The sequence below is a fragment of the Leptodactylus fuscus genome, chromosome 2, assembly GCF_031893055.1.
Source record: "Leptodactylus fuscus isolate aLepFus1 chromosome 2, aLepFus1.hap2, whole genome shotgun sequence".
NCBI classification, from domain to species: domain Eukaryota; kingdom Metazoa; phylum Chordata; class Amphibia; order Anura; family Leptodactylidae; genus Leptodactylus; species Leptodactylus fuscus.
The window spans coordinates 178,901,550-178,917,158 of NC_134266.1; the positions used below are offsets into that span (position 1 = coordinate 178,901,550).

General features: G+C 41.7%; 1 protein-coding gene across 1 annotated transcript in view; it reads left to right on the forward strand.

The window, feature by feature from the left end:
* Window positions 1-15,609, forward strand: part of LOC142195435 (cohesin subunit SA-2-like) — an 86,659-nt gene that overhangs the window by 51,470 nt on the left and 19,580 nt on the right. The window contains exons 16-26 of the mRNA XM_075265233.1: window positions 798-915; window positions 2,108-2,211; window positions 2,587-2,679; window positions 3,250-3,339; window positions 5,529-5,735; window positions 6,147-6,220; window positions 6,499-6,586; window positions 7,439-7,519; window positions 8,265-8,357; window positions 8,804-8,948; window positions 14,145-14,284. Coding sequence (XP_075121334.1) covers window positions 798-915; window positions 2,108-2,211; window positions 2,587-2,679; window positions 3,250-3,339; window positions 5,529-5,735; window positions 6,147-6,220; window positions 6,499-6,586; window positions 7,439-7,519; window positions 8,265-8,357; window positions 8,804-8,948; window positions 14,145-14,284 — 1,233 coding nt within the window. The remainder of the gene's footprint in view (window positions 1-797; window positions 916-2,107; window positions 2,212-2,586; window positions 2,680-3,249; window positions 3,340-5,528; window positions 5,736-6,146; window positions 6,221-6,498; window positions 6,587-7,438; window positions 7,520-8,264; window positions 8,358-8,803; window positions 8,949-14,144; window positions 14,285-15,609) is intronic.

A 15,609-nucleotide genomic window follows, 5' to 3' on the forward strand; every position in this document is an offset into this window, starting at 1 on the left:
AAAAAAACTTCTTTTAATGGTAGAATCCCTTTAAAGAGGACCTTTCATCAGATCGGGCACAGGCAGTTTTGTATACTGCTGGAAAGCTGACAGTGCGCTGAATTCAGCGCACTGTCGGCTTTCCCGATCTGTGCCCGGTGTAAAGCGCTATCGGTCCCGGTACCGTAGCGCTTTAGTGTCAGAAGGGCGTTTCTGACACTTAGCCAGGGACGCCCTTCTGCCCAGCAGCGCCTATCGCACTGTACTGTGTGAGCAGGGAGGAACGCCCCCTCCCTCTGCTCACACAGCTCGTCCATAGACGAGTGTTATCAGGAGGGATGGGGGCGTTCCTCCCCAGTCTTAGAGCACAGCGCGATAGGCACTGCTGGGCAGAAGGACGTTCCTGGCTAAGTGTCAGAAACGCCCTTCTGACTGTAAAGCGCTACTTTACCGGGACTGATAGCGCTTTACACCGGGCACAAATAGGAAAAGCCGACAGTGCGCTGAATTCAGCGCACTGTCAGCTTTCCAGCAGTATATAAAACTGCCTGTTCCCGATCTGATGAAAGTTCCTCTTTAAACAAAGATTAGATGCCTTTTTAGAGAAAATTGGATTGATGCTTATGGAAATGTATAGAATGCTATTTTCCTTCAGTCTTGACCTTTACCATCCCGTGGTTAGCCTTGATGTCTTTTTTCAACCTTCCTAACTATATTACTTTATGACTTATGCACCTTGTTACTTGTTTATGTACGGCTGTCAGTTTCTATCCCAGCAATTTATCATGTACTTTTAAATTAAATTTCTTATATTCTAGCTACATGACCATGTGACGTACCTTGTTGACAGCCTCTGGGATTGTTCACCTGGATTTTTAAAAGACTGGCAATGTATGACATCCATCCTTTTGCAAGACGTCAAGGAAAAGCGAGTTGGTGAGCTCATACATCCAAAGAATAATGTGATTTTTACCCAGAGTTATGAAAATCAAAGAGATTCATATCTTACTATGCAAGGGGTAAAATCTGTGTCAAATGTAACACATGCAGATTTTACTTTAGAGATACGGCAGGTTATATGAAGGCCAATGCTGAATATGCGCTGGAAATTTCTGTCTTATGTGAACACAGCCATATAGTTTCTACTATAGTTGTGATATAGTATATGCTGCTTATCTGGTCCCAGTTGTAAGGTCTCCACCGTTCACAACACTGAATTAGAAACATGACTGTGCAGGTAGGAGACTAAAGGGGTTGCTGTGTTTAGCTGGCTCTGCAGCCCCTTCCTTCTAGTAACCAGTGGGGACCTGACTACTGTGTCAGAAAGTTGTTACATAGCTTGTTGTTATTTCATATCTTGCCAGAGAGGGGAAATCCTTTTAAGCCTCATGATGTGGAAAAGCTGTTATTTTTCTGTTGCTTATTTTACTGAGGTTTTGTTAACCAAAACCAGTGGATTGAGCAGAATGGAGAAGTATAACAGCTTCCTTTATGGTTCCCATCCCTTTTGTAGCCACTCTTATGTTTGACTCAAAACAACAAAAAAACAGCTTCTCTGCTATGTGGGACCTTGGCTTAAGAAAAGATTGTCCAATGCTTTAAAAAAATGACAAAAACTGCAGTGAAAGTTAAAAATATCTTGTAAATCACCTGCTGATCTAGTGTTGATGCTGCAATGGTCGAAACCAGTCTTAGTTTACTTATCCCACAGCAGTGATGTGTCATACATTTACATGATCATTGCAGTCAATCATTGGATGGGCTTTTTCAGACAGGGTTAAATGCTTACTTTCCTTTGGTTAGGTTTGTGATGAACCATGGGATTCTCGGCTTCTGCCAACCCTGAGTCGCTTGGTCAGAACCACTACCTGGTTCCGAGTCTCTCCGATTCCTCCCTCCCATATTCACAGTTAGCTTACCTGTGTTATGAAGACTGGTTTTCCTATTACAGTGATGCATTCAGCATGAGGTAACTAGCAAGGAACATTGGAGAGCAGGAGGTGGCCGAGCATTTCTGTTTGGATACTGCATTGTTAGGAGCCACTTGTTATTGACATTAATGAGGATCCCATCTGTGTGATATATTTATTCATTTTCTGCATCTAACAAGGGTTTAATTGGATTTCAGATTTGAGCGTAATTCAGGAAAATTTGCTGGTAGAGCTCATGTTGGCAACTGTCCGACAAGCAGTTGAAGGTCATCCTCCTGTGGGAAGAGGAGCAGGCAAAAAGGTGCGTTCATTCTTCAAGTAGTTTCCAAAAAGTAACACTTGTTGACTAATTCTAATGGACTGTATGATCAGATATTTTGTAAGTGACAGGAATGAATGTTGGAGTACATGCAATGTCACTTTTAACTGTTGCTGCCTGTCTTGCTTTACAGTCATTATATGTCCCTGGATAGAAACAGCTGCAATGCCATAGCTATAAGCCTATTTATAGCACATATTTCCCCCTGGTCTGTACACCATTATGCTTTTATCAGTGAGATCACGTTTCCATCCTTATTCTATGTGTTACACTTTATACATTCTCTTCATATTAAAGATCTTCTAATGTTACTGCACAGCTGTAAACTGCATTCAATCCAATGCTGTTTTATGTAAGGTTCTCTCAGCCAAAGAGAAGAAGACACAACTTGAAGACCGAGAAAGAATTACTGAACACTTTGCAGAAACCCTTCCCTTGATGTTGGCAAAGGTAACATAAGACATGAGGAATGCACCCTTGATCTAATCTAAGTTTTATATAATTTTTTAAGATCTTTACATGATGTGATTGCTTGGGTATGTTCACACGGCGGAAAATCTTATTATTCTACTACCAGCATTTTCTAGCCATGATGGGATGCCAATGCATAATATCAGCATTCTGTCGCGGCATCCCACTGCTGATTAGGCCAAGAAACCGCGGTAAGATAGAGTAGGATGCTTCTTTTTTCCCGCTTACTGCTGCGATCTCTGCCTCCCATCGAAAACAATAGGAGGCGGATTCCAGAAGGAATCCACTCCTAAATCCATGGCAAATTAGTCTGTCTGAAAACCACCTAAGAGTGACCAAAGAACAAAGCATACTGAAAAGTTGCTGAATGATTTTATTTTGGAAATGAATAGGATATATATATATATATATATATATATATATATATATATATATATATATATATTTTTTTTTTTATTACATTAAGCTGGATTATCGGCTCTTGTTTTATGTTATTTCATTTGTGTGACTTCTCAAGTGTAATGTTTTTTTTTCTTATTATTTTTACAGTTTTCAACAGATCCTGATAAAGTGGTAAACCTTTTGCAAATCCCACAGTATTTTGATACAGATGTATATTTTAAGGCCCATATGGAAAAAGTAAGTAATGCCTTACTTATCAGTCTTCTTACAAACTGTCCAGATCCCCATTTACAACATGCCACTGTACTATAGACAGATTTTGATTACTTGACTATCTAGTTGACTGTTATAACTAAGCTAGCTTGCAGGTATTTTATAATATATGGATCATGAGGGGTACTATGTCTCCTCAAGGAGATTGCCTTTGCAAGCCACGTTTTTCAATTGTGCAGTCTTGCAGGCGCTGCATTCTCTGGTAGAAATTCTGAGAATGAATATCCAAATAAGATTTTTTTTTCTAGATGAGAAGCCAAACCCATAATATTTTATTTAAAAAAGGAAGACAGCTGTTTTGGGGTTATTGTCCCTCATCATTACAGAGTACTAGTTGGCTAGGTAAAAGGTCACATACATCAGTCAGGAGACATATATTATGTTTTTAGGTGTGCGGAATCTTACAAGCTGTGCATGCTCGGCTAGCAATTCTTATTAAGAGTGTGCAAATAAGTTCTCCTTGATGGAAACCTTTTCCTCTAGTATCATCTTTTGAAAGTTAGCTCCCTATAGATTTAAAGTGGTAAGTTAGTGGCTTTGTCTGTTAAGAGAAATAATACTCCAAATGAGTGCAAAGCGCTATCGTTAAAACCTGTACGTATGGGTCATCCCACAAAAGACAAGTCCTCCACCAGTTTCATCAATGGAAAAAAATGGCTTTCATTAAAAAAAAAAACACACAAATGCAAATTAATTTATATATTAATTTATTTAATTTTCAAAGAAAAAAATGTTCATACTAAGTAAAATGAGTAAAACACCAAACCAATGTTAGTTTAGTATTGATGTAATCGTACTGACCCATAGAATATACTATTCATTCTATATGGTAAATGGCACAAAATTTATAATGTAAAAATAAAAAACATCAAAATTGTTGGTTTTTCCAATACAATTTAGTTAATAAGTTCTAGGCATCCCAAAAAGGTGCCATTGAAAAATATAGCATATTACACAAAAAAAACAGCTAAGTTGATATAAATGTAAAAAAGATAAGACTTTCTGAATTTTGAAAAAAAATCACTGAGCCTTAAAGAGGTTGTCAGTGCAAAAATACTATTTTTATAATAGGCTGGGGGTAGGTGAAATTTTTTTTATACTCACTGGTCCCTGGCACTCCAGTGTCCTCCCAGTGCGGTCCAGTCCCGCTGTTGCGGTGTGTTCTGGAAGTGAAACTCCACGGCTGTGATGACCTATATCCCTTCCGCTGAAACCGCGAATTGGCCTCAGTGGTCAAGTGAGCAGATCTGTTTCTGCCCATTTATTTTGAAGGAAACACAAATGTGGTATGCCATACTTTTATATCTGTTAGTAAAAGATACAAAGAGATCAGTTGTGTTTTACAGTGATCTCTATGGTAAGTGGTTGTCTTTTTTTTTTTTTTTTTTTTTTTTTGCATCCATTAAATGATCTCCAAAACGGATGTAAAAAAAAAAAAAAAATGTTGCAACTGATCGTAAGCAACAAAAGAGAAAATCAAATCAATATTTGGTGTGACCACCCTCTGCCTCAGTTCTTCTCGATACACTTGCACAGTTTTTGAAGGAATAAGGCAGGGCGGTTGTTCCAAACATCTTGGAGAACAAACTACAGATCTTTGAATGTAGGCTTGCTCAAATCCTTCTGTCTCTTCATGTAATCCGAGACATACTGGATGATATTGTATCAGGGATCCGTGGTGGTCATATCATTAATTCCAGGATCCATTTGTACTTCCATTTGTTTTTCATGTTTGTGTTTAATAGTACTATTATTTCTCCCGTTCACGGAAATGAAAATTAGCATTTACTAATGTACGTTTTTTTTTAGAAATTGAGCATATTTTAGATCACAGGGCAGATTTATGAACACTGTAAGCAACTTCTGTGGCGTAAATAAGTCACAGTATGTGACTTTTTAAAGGCTTCTTGCAACAAAAATTGAAAAGGACAGCATAAAAACACCACGTGACACTTTCTGATAAGGGAGCATGACAAACATGTGCTGTTGATCAGATGTATTGTCATTTACACCGTTTTCTGCCATAAATAGTACCTGAAAGCTGTGCTAGCTACAAGCTGGCATAGATTTCAGCATGTTGCAGGGCAGCTGGAGGAGGGACTTGATGTTTGATGAGACTTAAGAAAAATCACTGATTTCTTATTGAATTGCAGCACTTAGAGGCCTTGTTGAAGCAGATGAAAAGCATTGCTATAAGTCATTCAGAACCAGAGATACTTGAAGCCTGCTCCAAAACATATAGCAGTCTGAGTAATGAAAACCATTCCACCCAGAACTGTCTGGTCCAGCTTTCCAAAAAAGAATTGATCACCCACCTTGTGGACACCTACAGTCAAATGCTTGATGATGTTCTGCAGGAGGTAAGTCACTATGGTTTGTGTGTGCATAGGATCTATAGTAGTAGAATGAATCTATTCCTGTTTCAGTGTGGCGCTTACTAGGGAATTACTTCATATAAACTATTTTGGTATTGTCTTGGAAGTACAAGCACATTTTACCTCAAATGAAGATTTGGATGTTATTTTTAGTGAAACCACCCTGGAGCAGTTACTCTATTCATACAGCAAAGCCTGTAACAAATACTCTATTGTTGCATAATTGTACTTTGTTGTGAAACTACAATGTTGAGCTTGTGGATTGCATTTCATTGCTTTACCAATTTATTTTTTATGGCATCCACAATTTCCTGTTTACAAGGACCCTCACCTGAGTGGATCAGTAACAGATTATTCCTAGCTGGCCCAAATGAACCTTTGTAACTTCTATTTTAGGGAGAAGAGCCTATGACTGCTGGAGATCTGCATCCTATGTCCTGCACGCTAAAAAGAATTGCAGCTTTTCACAAGTGAGACATCGGTCCATGACAACATTAGCATCAATTGCACTTATTGCTTCAGTGCCAAGACATGCTGACAATGAATATCTTGCTTGTTTTTATTTATTTATTTATTTATTTAAACCTGTCCCTCTCATGGACATATGTGATACGTCTTAACTGGGAGGCACTTTAGTAGCCTAGGACATATGTAACACTTGAACATGTAACATTTGAATATGTAACATTCTGAAATTTATTGATTTCACCTTCTTATGTTCGAATGTTTTATGTTATCTTATTTATAGTGCTCACAACCTGAGTCAGTGGGATCTGTATCAAAAGACCTCTGAGCTTCTTACGTTTGATATGCAACGACAAGGCTTGCCTGCTGAGGTAAACATGTTTATTAGGCCTGAACTTCTACCTTTCCCATTGTGTCATGCACATGTACATAAAAGAAATACAAAGCCATTGAGTAGTTAGGGATGATGCCTCCATGACAGTTACTATAACCTACTGTATATGTCTGTTGCTTTCTAGTTGATGATCAGTAAAAGAATGATCTGATAACCTTGAACACATTTTATGTTAAAATAGAATTCTATTATGTGTATGGTAATCACAATTTTGCTGCGTCCTTTGGACAGAATCTTTTTTTTTTCTTTTGCTTCTTTAAATTTTAAGTGAAGTAAACCTGGGCAGAAGACTCACTTAAAGTGAACCTTTCACCACCTCTAACAACATCAGTTCTTTAGAGATAAGCGAATAGTATTTGAAACTAGAGTTTTGAATACCTCGCTCCCATAGGAATGCATGGGAGTGGCCATACAGCAAGGGGTTAAGCGGTAGCGAGGTATTCGAAACTCTAGTTTATAATACTATTCGTTCATCTCTACAGTTCTTTGCACCCTTCAGTAGATGCTGCTCCACTGATTCTGGCACAGTTTTTCTGGAACTGTTCTTGAATAGTCAATGCTGATATTTTCTGCAATGCCTCTACCTTGGAGCTTTTGTATTTGTATTTTGGATTATCTGTGCTGCTGTAACGCACTGAATTTCCCCATGGTGGGATTATTGAAGGATTATTTTATAAAGTGCGTTTTAGTTGTTTGAGGTGATGAAAGCTCCTCTTTAAGGGTTATCTCTCACCTATGAGATGTCATAACATTATCTTCAGGCAGGGAGGGAATATAAATTTGAAGCTCCTTACTTTTACTAAGTGTATGTATCATCTTCTTTGTCTAGCTTGTGCTGCCTGCTCTCCAATGTATATATTATGCCATTCTATGGCAGCTGTTGCCTATCATAGAAGATCCACCTAGTCCGGTAATTTTTATATTCTATTTTATTTCATTTATTTTTATGGTTCACTTGTTTTATTATCTGCATAAACATTTTTCTCAGATAATAAAAGTAAATGATAAAGCTCAAGCACGTGGCAGTTTTATGATTCGGAGAGCTGTACGTTCTTATGTCTTTAAATGCATGCGCTCTGTACGAATTCCAAAGAAAAAAATCTTATGCTCCATTGGTTCTGCATCAAGGAAGTATTCTCTACTATTGGGCTTGGGCCCCACTATGCAGCTTGTTTTACCAACGGTCAATCTTGTCCCAACCATACAATTTAAAAACATTTACATTTCCCTTTGCTTCTCTATCTAAACCCTGTCCACCATGAAGACTTGTTAACAACATGTCTATGCACTCGAGTTTCTGATCCCTGGTCATTGCCCCTCATGTGATCATCATGTGCAGTTTGTGCCACTGACTTCCTTTCAGAACCTTTCCTTACTTATATATGATGTTGCCCAACTACTACGATTTTACGTGAAAGGGTTCATCTTCTTCTTTCTGAAAGTGGAAGGATGTATAAATCTTCTCACTCCAGTACTGCAGAGGAGTTATTCAGCTATTTCTGAAAAATGACATAAATATACAGTTCAGAGATCCAAGTTCACTATCAGTTGCAAAACAACTTTTTTTTTTTTTGCATTTGTTGGATTTTAGTCAGTATGTAAAAGTGTATTACAACATTTTGTGTCTCCTTTTTTTGTTTTTAACTAATTTATAGGAAGAGCTTAGTGTTAATGCAACCCGGGTGAAACACTTTTGTCAGCTGTGTAGGAAATACTTAAGTCATAAAGAACAGTCTGTAAGAGAGCAGGTGAGTGATACTTTAATGGTCTTCACACGTCCTTTGTTCACATTAAGGATAGAAATGTAAGTGCTAGAAGGCCCTGCCCTAATATATGTTAGCTGTTTAGACAGAAGCGAGACTGTAGTAAGCACTACTGATCATTGGAACAGTATTCACAAATTACCATAACACCTATTATGTCCCTATTTCAGCAATGCAGTATGACTTCTCTATGGCATAGAGGAGCCGTGATCTAACTGTAGTGCTCAAAAAGTGCTGCCCCTATGCAGTGACTGTATATTGTACCAACCATGTTGTAGTAGCAGGGCAACCAGGTCAATGTGTATATGTATTCATTGTTAGCTTACATGTATCAGACACAATATATTTTGTTTATAAACAGTTTCAGTTCACATTCTTTGATTAAATATAATTTTTACCACATACCTATAATGAAATCTCATTTTTTTCAGGCATTTCTTTCGGTATGTGACTTGCTTATGTTACTACAGAACAGAGGAGGCAGAATGCTTTGCTTTGTAGATTCATCACTGGAGTCCGAACTGCTTTCCTTTGTCCGTCGAAACGTCTTCCAGTGTGAAGAAGAGAAGGACAAAGGTGATTTTGTATAGATTTTCATCATAATTTATTTAAATAATATTTTCAAGTGCTATGCTGCCTTTCAAATGTGATATAGCAGACAATACTCTAAATGGCACATATTAACTTATTTCAGTAGCATTTGGCACTATTAACATGTCACTATAATTGCGGGGGCACATGTGCTATGGAGCACTGTGAAGTGCTGACACCACAACTAGTGGTACTCAGTAGTTATTGCATCATACAAATAATCCAGTAATTCAAATCTAGAAGTCAAGTAAGAGTACCGTTCACTTTGCGCTTTATCAGTACACCGCAGGTCCATACATAGAAGGGAAGCGGTTAGCTCACAGTCAGTAGCCATTTCATGCATTTTAGTCCTCGAAACGGGGATATTATGGCCTTAACATAAGCACATACATCGTTTTGGCTGACTTCTTCACTTCCATAAACTTTGAATGTAGTTGTAGGGCGCATGCTCTTCCATTGCTCCATTCAAACTCTTTATGGCTGTGGTCTTGCAGTTTGGGGCATGAGGGTGGATAGGTGATAATTGCTTTTGACTGGACTATTCCTTTAACATATTTTTTTCAATTAAATAATTCAATTAATTTATGTATCTTGCTCTTTGGAGTTACTTATTTTTTTATATAAATGTTTTAGCACACTTTATATTTAAAGATTTACATTTGATATATTTTAATTCCAGTATTCACTTATTTCACTGGGGACACAGCACCATAGGTAAAGATCCGTCCACTAGGAGGCTGACACTAGGAGAAATACACCCTGTCGGCTCTGCCTTTGGGCTATACCCTCTGACACACACTGTGCTTAATCAGTTTTATCTAGTGTCCGCAGTAGGCAGACATGATCGGACTCAAGTCTTTTTGTCTTACATCATTTTTCTTTTTCTGTCAGGTGCAGGGGGGTCTTTTTCTTTCCTCAGAATCTTTAATGTTTATTTTTTTCTGTTCTGCAGCTTCTGCTCTTCTCACAGGCTTTTTTCTGCTCCTGGTGAGACAGAAATCCGGAGGATTCTCTCTCTGCACAACCTCCACTGTAGCAGTCAGTGAGAGGACATGCTTCCAGTGGTCTGGTAGGACTCTTGGGGCCTCCGTGCCATGTTCTGCCTTGTAGAGCCATCTTGCCCCTTGTCCCTCGGTCCCGCCACATTTATACATGCGCACGCTGTAACAAACAGTTACCTGAGTCTGAGCCCATCTGTCCTCTCTGTCTTCTGGTGCTTGCTTAGCAGCATACATCCACAAACAATCAGAGAAGACTAGCAGGCTCCTGTGCTAGGATGACACGAAAATTTGTTAAGTGTAAATGCCTAAGCCATTTCCAGACCCTCGTGACCCCTTTCCGGTAGATTTTCCTTCTTGATTGGGCAGTTCCCCTTACCTGGGCCATAGCACTCTTGCCAGACTTTACCAGACTGTGGTGGAAACTTTGAAATGGCTGCCTTCCCAGATGACTGCTCGGTCAGCGGCTGCTAGGCCCCTCCCTGGGGCCCTCAACATTCCAGTTCCAGGAGCTGTCCTTGCAAAAGGACCAGGAAATCATCCTACATGTCACGGTCCTCCTCCCTTTCCCTGGGCAACCCTTTGATAGAGCCACAGCTCATGACTCCACTCCAACTGGTGGATCCCTGTCACCTCTTGTACGGTCTGTTTCTACTGGGGAGGCCTCTAACTCAGACTTGGAGCATCAGGTAGACACTTCTATATCCTCTGCTATACAGGAGCTCAGCCGTGCGGTCAGAGATACTCTACAGCTCTCTGAGGGCCTGGATCCTAAATCTTAAGAGGAAATCAACGTCCACCTCAGTCACTGCAATCCTGGGGCATTGACCATATCTTGAAGGAACATGGATTCTCCCAGACAATACCCTTCCTTTCTCTGGAAGTCGGATGTCTTTTTTTCCATGCTATACTTTCTTCTTCGAGTAGTCAAAGCCTCCTGCAATGGACCACATGACAGGCTCTCTCAGACTACGATCCTACTTTTAGAAAAGGACTCTGCCTCCCTCAGCAATCCCTCTGACTGAGGATGGGCTCTCCCTTTGCTGCAGTCGCAGCCTTCATAGTGGCTGGCTCCTTGCTTCGGTCTTTGTCACCAGACTGTTGTCAGCCAACAAGGCTTGCATATCCTGGGCTAAACTGCTCCATTGGGGACTCTCCTGTGTAGTCCCACTCCTGCCTCATGGTCCAGGGCAATAAGCTGCATGTCTCTCATATCCTCCAGTTGTGCGATGCTTCCCTGATGCAGCTTGCCATCCTGCCTAGGCGTCCCCCTGTGCTGTGGATTGTTCTTTTTGGATCTTTTCATGGCATGCTGCATCCACCTCTAAATGGCAGCTGTGGCCCTTCCCTTCTCTTGGGACTAACATACCATGCCATGAATTATTCCCTGGTGATTGCGTCCCTTCTGTCCATTCGCCATTTTTCAGAGGATTTGCTATGATTCCATGCTTGGACAACCTCCAAGTGCAAGCTTCCTCCAGGATGGACATTCTGATCAGCTTGTGGATCCATTTGGGCCTCCTTTGCTGATTTGACTGGCACATCAGTGAGGAAAAGTCCTGCCTCATGCTTTCTCTGTGCATTGAATTCCTGGGCATGATTCTCGATTTGCACCAGGACAAGTTTCTCCTCCCAGATTCCAAGATTCTAGCACCCCGATCTGGTGTGTCCTACCTTCGGAGGATTGCTTCATACTCTCTTCGCTTTTGCCTGTAAGTCCTGGGCACAATGGTCTTCATCTTCGAGGCTCTACCTTTTGCTCAGTTCCACCCGAGCCCTTATAATTGGTGTTTCTGTTCCAATGGATCAAGTCTCAGTCCAGCTCGACAGTCTGTCTCTCCTTCCTCCTTGGATTAACTGGAAGTTTCCTCGAGGGCTCTCCTCTCCAGGAATCTCTCAGAGGAAATCCTTCTCCCCCCTCCTTTGGCAGGTGATCCTTCTGACACCAGTCTTCTGGCTGGGGAGCGAGCTTTGGGCCTTGACCTTCCGGGGCAGGCAGTCTAAAGCGGAGACCTCCCTCTGGAACTGGGGGCCACCTTCTTGGCCCTGTCTTTTTGGACCTCTCTCCTCCAAGGACAAGGACATTCAGTCAGAGTCAAGACCGTCAGCTCCGCCGCGGTTGCCTACTTGAACCTTCAGGGGGAAACAGGAGCTGGCCTTACAGGAAGCCTCCCGATCTCTACTTTGGGCAGAACTTCTTATTCCGCCTCTTTTGGCCCTTCACAATCCAGGCATAGATCATTGGGCGGCAGACTACCTAAGTAGAGTACAGTTCAACCGGTGAGTGGTTGCTTCGTCAGAAGATCTTCCTTCAGCTGTGCTCCTGCAGGGGCACCCCCCACGTCAGTCTCTATGCCTCCTACCTTAACCACAAGGTCTGTCACTTGTGGCCAGGTTCCTGGATCTTCAAGCCATCACTGCTGCCACTGTTGTGATTCCGTGATTGGACTTCTGCCTTCTGTACCTGTTCCCTTCTTTTCTTCTCTCAAGAAACTCAAGACCAAAGGGGTTCCAGCCCCAGAATGGCCCCATTAGGCCTGGTATGTGGATCATATGGTCCTGCTGGCAGATGCTCCTTGGCTTCTTTCTCTGCAGGTGGACCTGCTGTCTCAAGGTTCGCTGTTCCACCCCACCTTCCACAGCTGCATTTAATGGAATGGCTTTGAAGCCAAGGTTTTGCGTCATGGTGGGTTTTTGGAGTCTGTTATGCAGAGCATGCTCAAGGCCTGGAAACCCCAGTCAGCTGAGATCTACATCACTCATAGAAGGCTTACGTCTACTGGTGTGAGACTAACTATTTAATCTGCTCTCCTTTTCTCTTCCCAGGATCCTGTTTTTTTTCCTCCAGTCTGGTCTGGATCAAGGTCTTGGTCTATCTTCTCCTAAAGGACAGGTTTTATGCCCTCTCTATCCTTTTTCAGAAGATCCTGGCCTTCAGCCTTAGCCTCAGATGAAGACTTTTGTACGCACGCTGCTTCCCCTGCTATCCACCCATAGAACTGTGGGTTCCTAGCCATGTTCCTGAGGTGCTTCAGGCAACCCCCTTTGAGCCTTTCCAGGATATCCCTCTTCGCTTTCTGTCCTGGAAGGTCGCATTCCTAGTTTCCATTACTTCCATCCACAGGGTCTCCAAACTCGGGGAGCAAGGAAAACCGACAGTGCACTGAATTTGGCGCATTTTTGCTTTCTAACGGTACACAATACTGCACATCTATGTGAACTTGAAAGGTCCTCTTTAAAAAATTGTGTGCAAGTTTTGCTAGAATAGATTTTTATATATATCTACAATGATGTGCAAAAGTTTTAGGCATGTGTGGGAAATGCTGCAATGTAAGAATGTTTTTACAATTAGAAGAGTTATTAATTTTATTTTTGTGAATGAACAAAATAAAGTGATTGAACAAAAAAGAAAATCAAATCAATATCTTGTGTGACCAAACTTAGCTTTAAGCCAGCATCAGTTCTTCAGTATTTATGCATACAGTTTTTAAAGGAACTTGGCAAGGATGTTGTTCCAAACATCTGTAACCAAAGATCTTCTGCAGATATAGACATGCTTAAATCCTTCCGCCTGTTCATGTAATCCCAGACAGACTGGATAATGTTGAGATCAAGGCTCTGTAGGGACTAGATCATCACGTTCAGGATTCCTCCAATAGGTGATGACACCAAATATTGATTTCAATTAGATTTTGATTAGATTTTGTTCTTTAGTTTAATTTTGTTAATTGACAACAGTAAACTATTAACACTTCTGTTTTAGAAGGCATTGTTACAGTGCAGTGGTTTGGACATTACTATAAAACTAAAAATACATATGTATTTAAATATTGCTCTTGTTCTGGCAATAATCCTTTATATGAGATCTATTTTATAGCTTTCTGTAGCCAGAGTCTTTGTAGTTTACACAGTTTTTGCAAAGAGCAGATTAGGTTTGACTAGTTTGTAGTCGCATATAAGAAGGCTGTTTTTAGAACTTGTGTATTAAGGGTTACTGAGGATAAAAATGTCAGATCTGTGCCAGCAGCTGCACACAATGAGGCCAGTATCATTTAAAGCTGAGTGCAATACTACAGTCTTGTTTCTCTTGGTCACAGATGAAAATAGAACATCTTAAATACATTACTTGCATTTATTTGCTACGGCAGAAGAGCTAACCATCCTTTATTGTTTTAATATGCAGTTGTATCCGAGACCAATGAGGACACGGCCCTGGTTATTCTACATAGGAAGAGGATGTTGTTGGCTGTTTATTGCAAGCTGATAGCTGCCAGTGTAGTGGAAATGTCTGCAGTAGCTGAGATTTATAAGCAGTATATGAAGGTAAATTACAACCGTAGATCTAATTTTTGTCCTTACTAAATTATATATTCCAGTTCAGATTGTGTGGCACATTCCCCATTATGAAACATTTTTAATTGAATTAACTATCTTTAGAAGTTTGGCAGCATGATCAGCAAATGTAAGTGGGTGTTCACACTCAGGGCCGGCTCCAGGTTTTTATGGGCCCTTGGGCGACAGAGCCTCAGTGGACCCCCTTGTAAAGGAGGCGGGGGAGTCGAGACACTGTGCGTCGCAGATGAAGCGAGTGACGTCACACAGGAGTGTGGTGTCACCAATGCCATACCTCCCAACTTTTAAAGAGTAGAAAGAGGGGCAAAATGTGCGGCACGCTCTGCGCGCCGCAGCAAATTTGGCTCCACCCACTTTTATGTTGACTCCGCCCATTCTCATTCATTTATCATGTGCTCCCACACAGTATAATCCTCCTACAGTCACCCGTAAATTATATGCCCCCCTCCATCTCTCCCCCAGTTTATTATACACCCTTCCTCTGCCCCAGTTTCATGTCCCCCCCTCCATCTCTGTCCCCAGTATCATCACGTTCTCCCCCTTCATCTGCCCAGTTTCATGTCCCCCGTCTCTGCCCCAGTGTCATGCTGTTCCACCCCCCCCATCTTCCCCAGTGTCATGCCGTTCCCCCCTCCCCTTCATTTGCCCCCCAGTTTCATTGGGCCCCCTCCATCTCTGTCCCCAGTTTCATGCCGTTCTCTCCCCACTCCCTTCATCTTCCCCAGTGTCATGCCGTTCCCCCCCCCTTCATTTGCCCCCCAGTTTCATGGGCCCCCTTCATTATGTTCCACCTTAATATAATACAAAACAAACACCCTCACCTTCCATCGTTCCCCCGACGCTCCTCTCTCCGCTCTCACTCCATTCACATAGGCGATTAAAGCAGGAGCTGTGACAGCTCAGCTCCTGCTTTAAAGCCGCGATGTGATGATGTCACAGCTCCTGCTTTAATCGCCTATTCAGCTCATTGGTGTCCGTCGATGAGCTGAAATCGGGACAGGCAAGTGCTAGGACGGGCAAGTTCCGGGGGCCCCCCAGAGGGCCAGTGGGCCCCGGCACTTGCCCGACTATGCCGTGCGCTGACGCCGGCCCTGTTCACACTTGCGCCCGTGTCTGCCCTGTGTCATTCTGCCTGGTTTGCGTCCTCAACCCCGGTGAAACTGGACGGCTTCCTAGCGGTCAGCTTTAAAATCCATTCACTTGAATAGGTTAAAGGTAACTGCCGGTGTCCGCCTGCAGCCTCTCCGCGGGGAAACAGTTTTTGTTTTTTTTTTCTGCAAGACCGACCAAAAAAA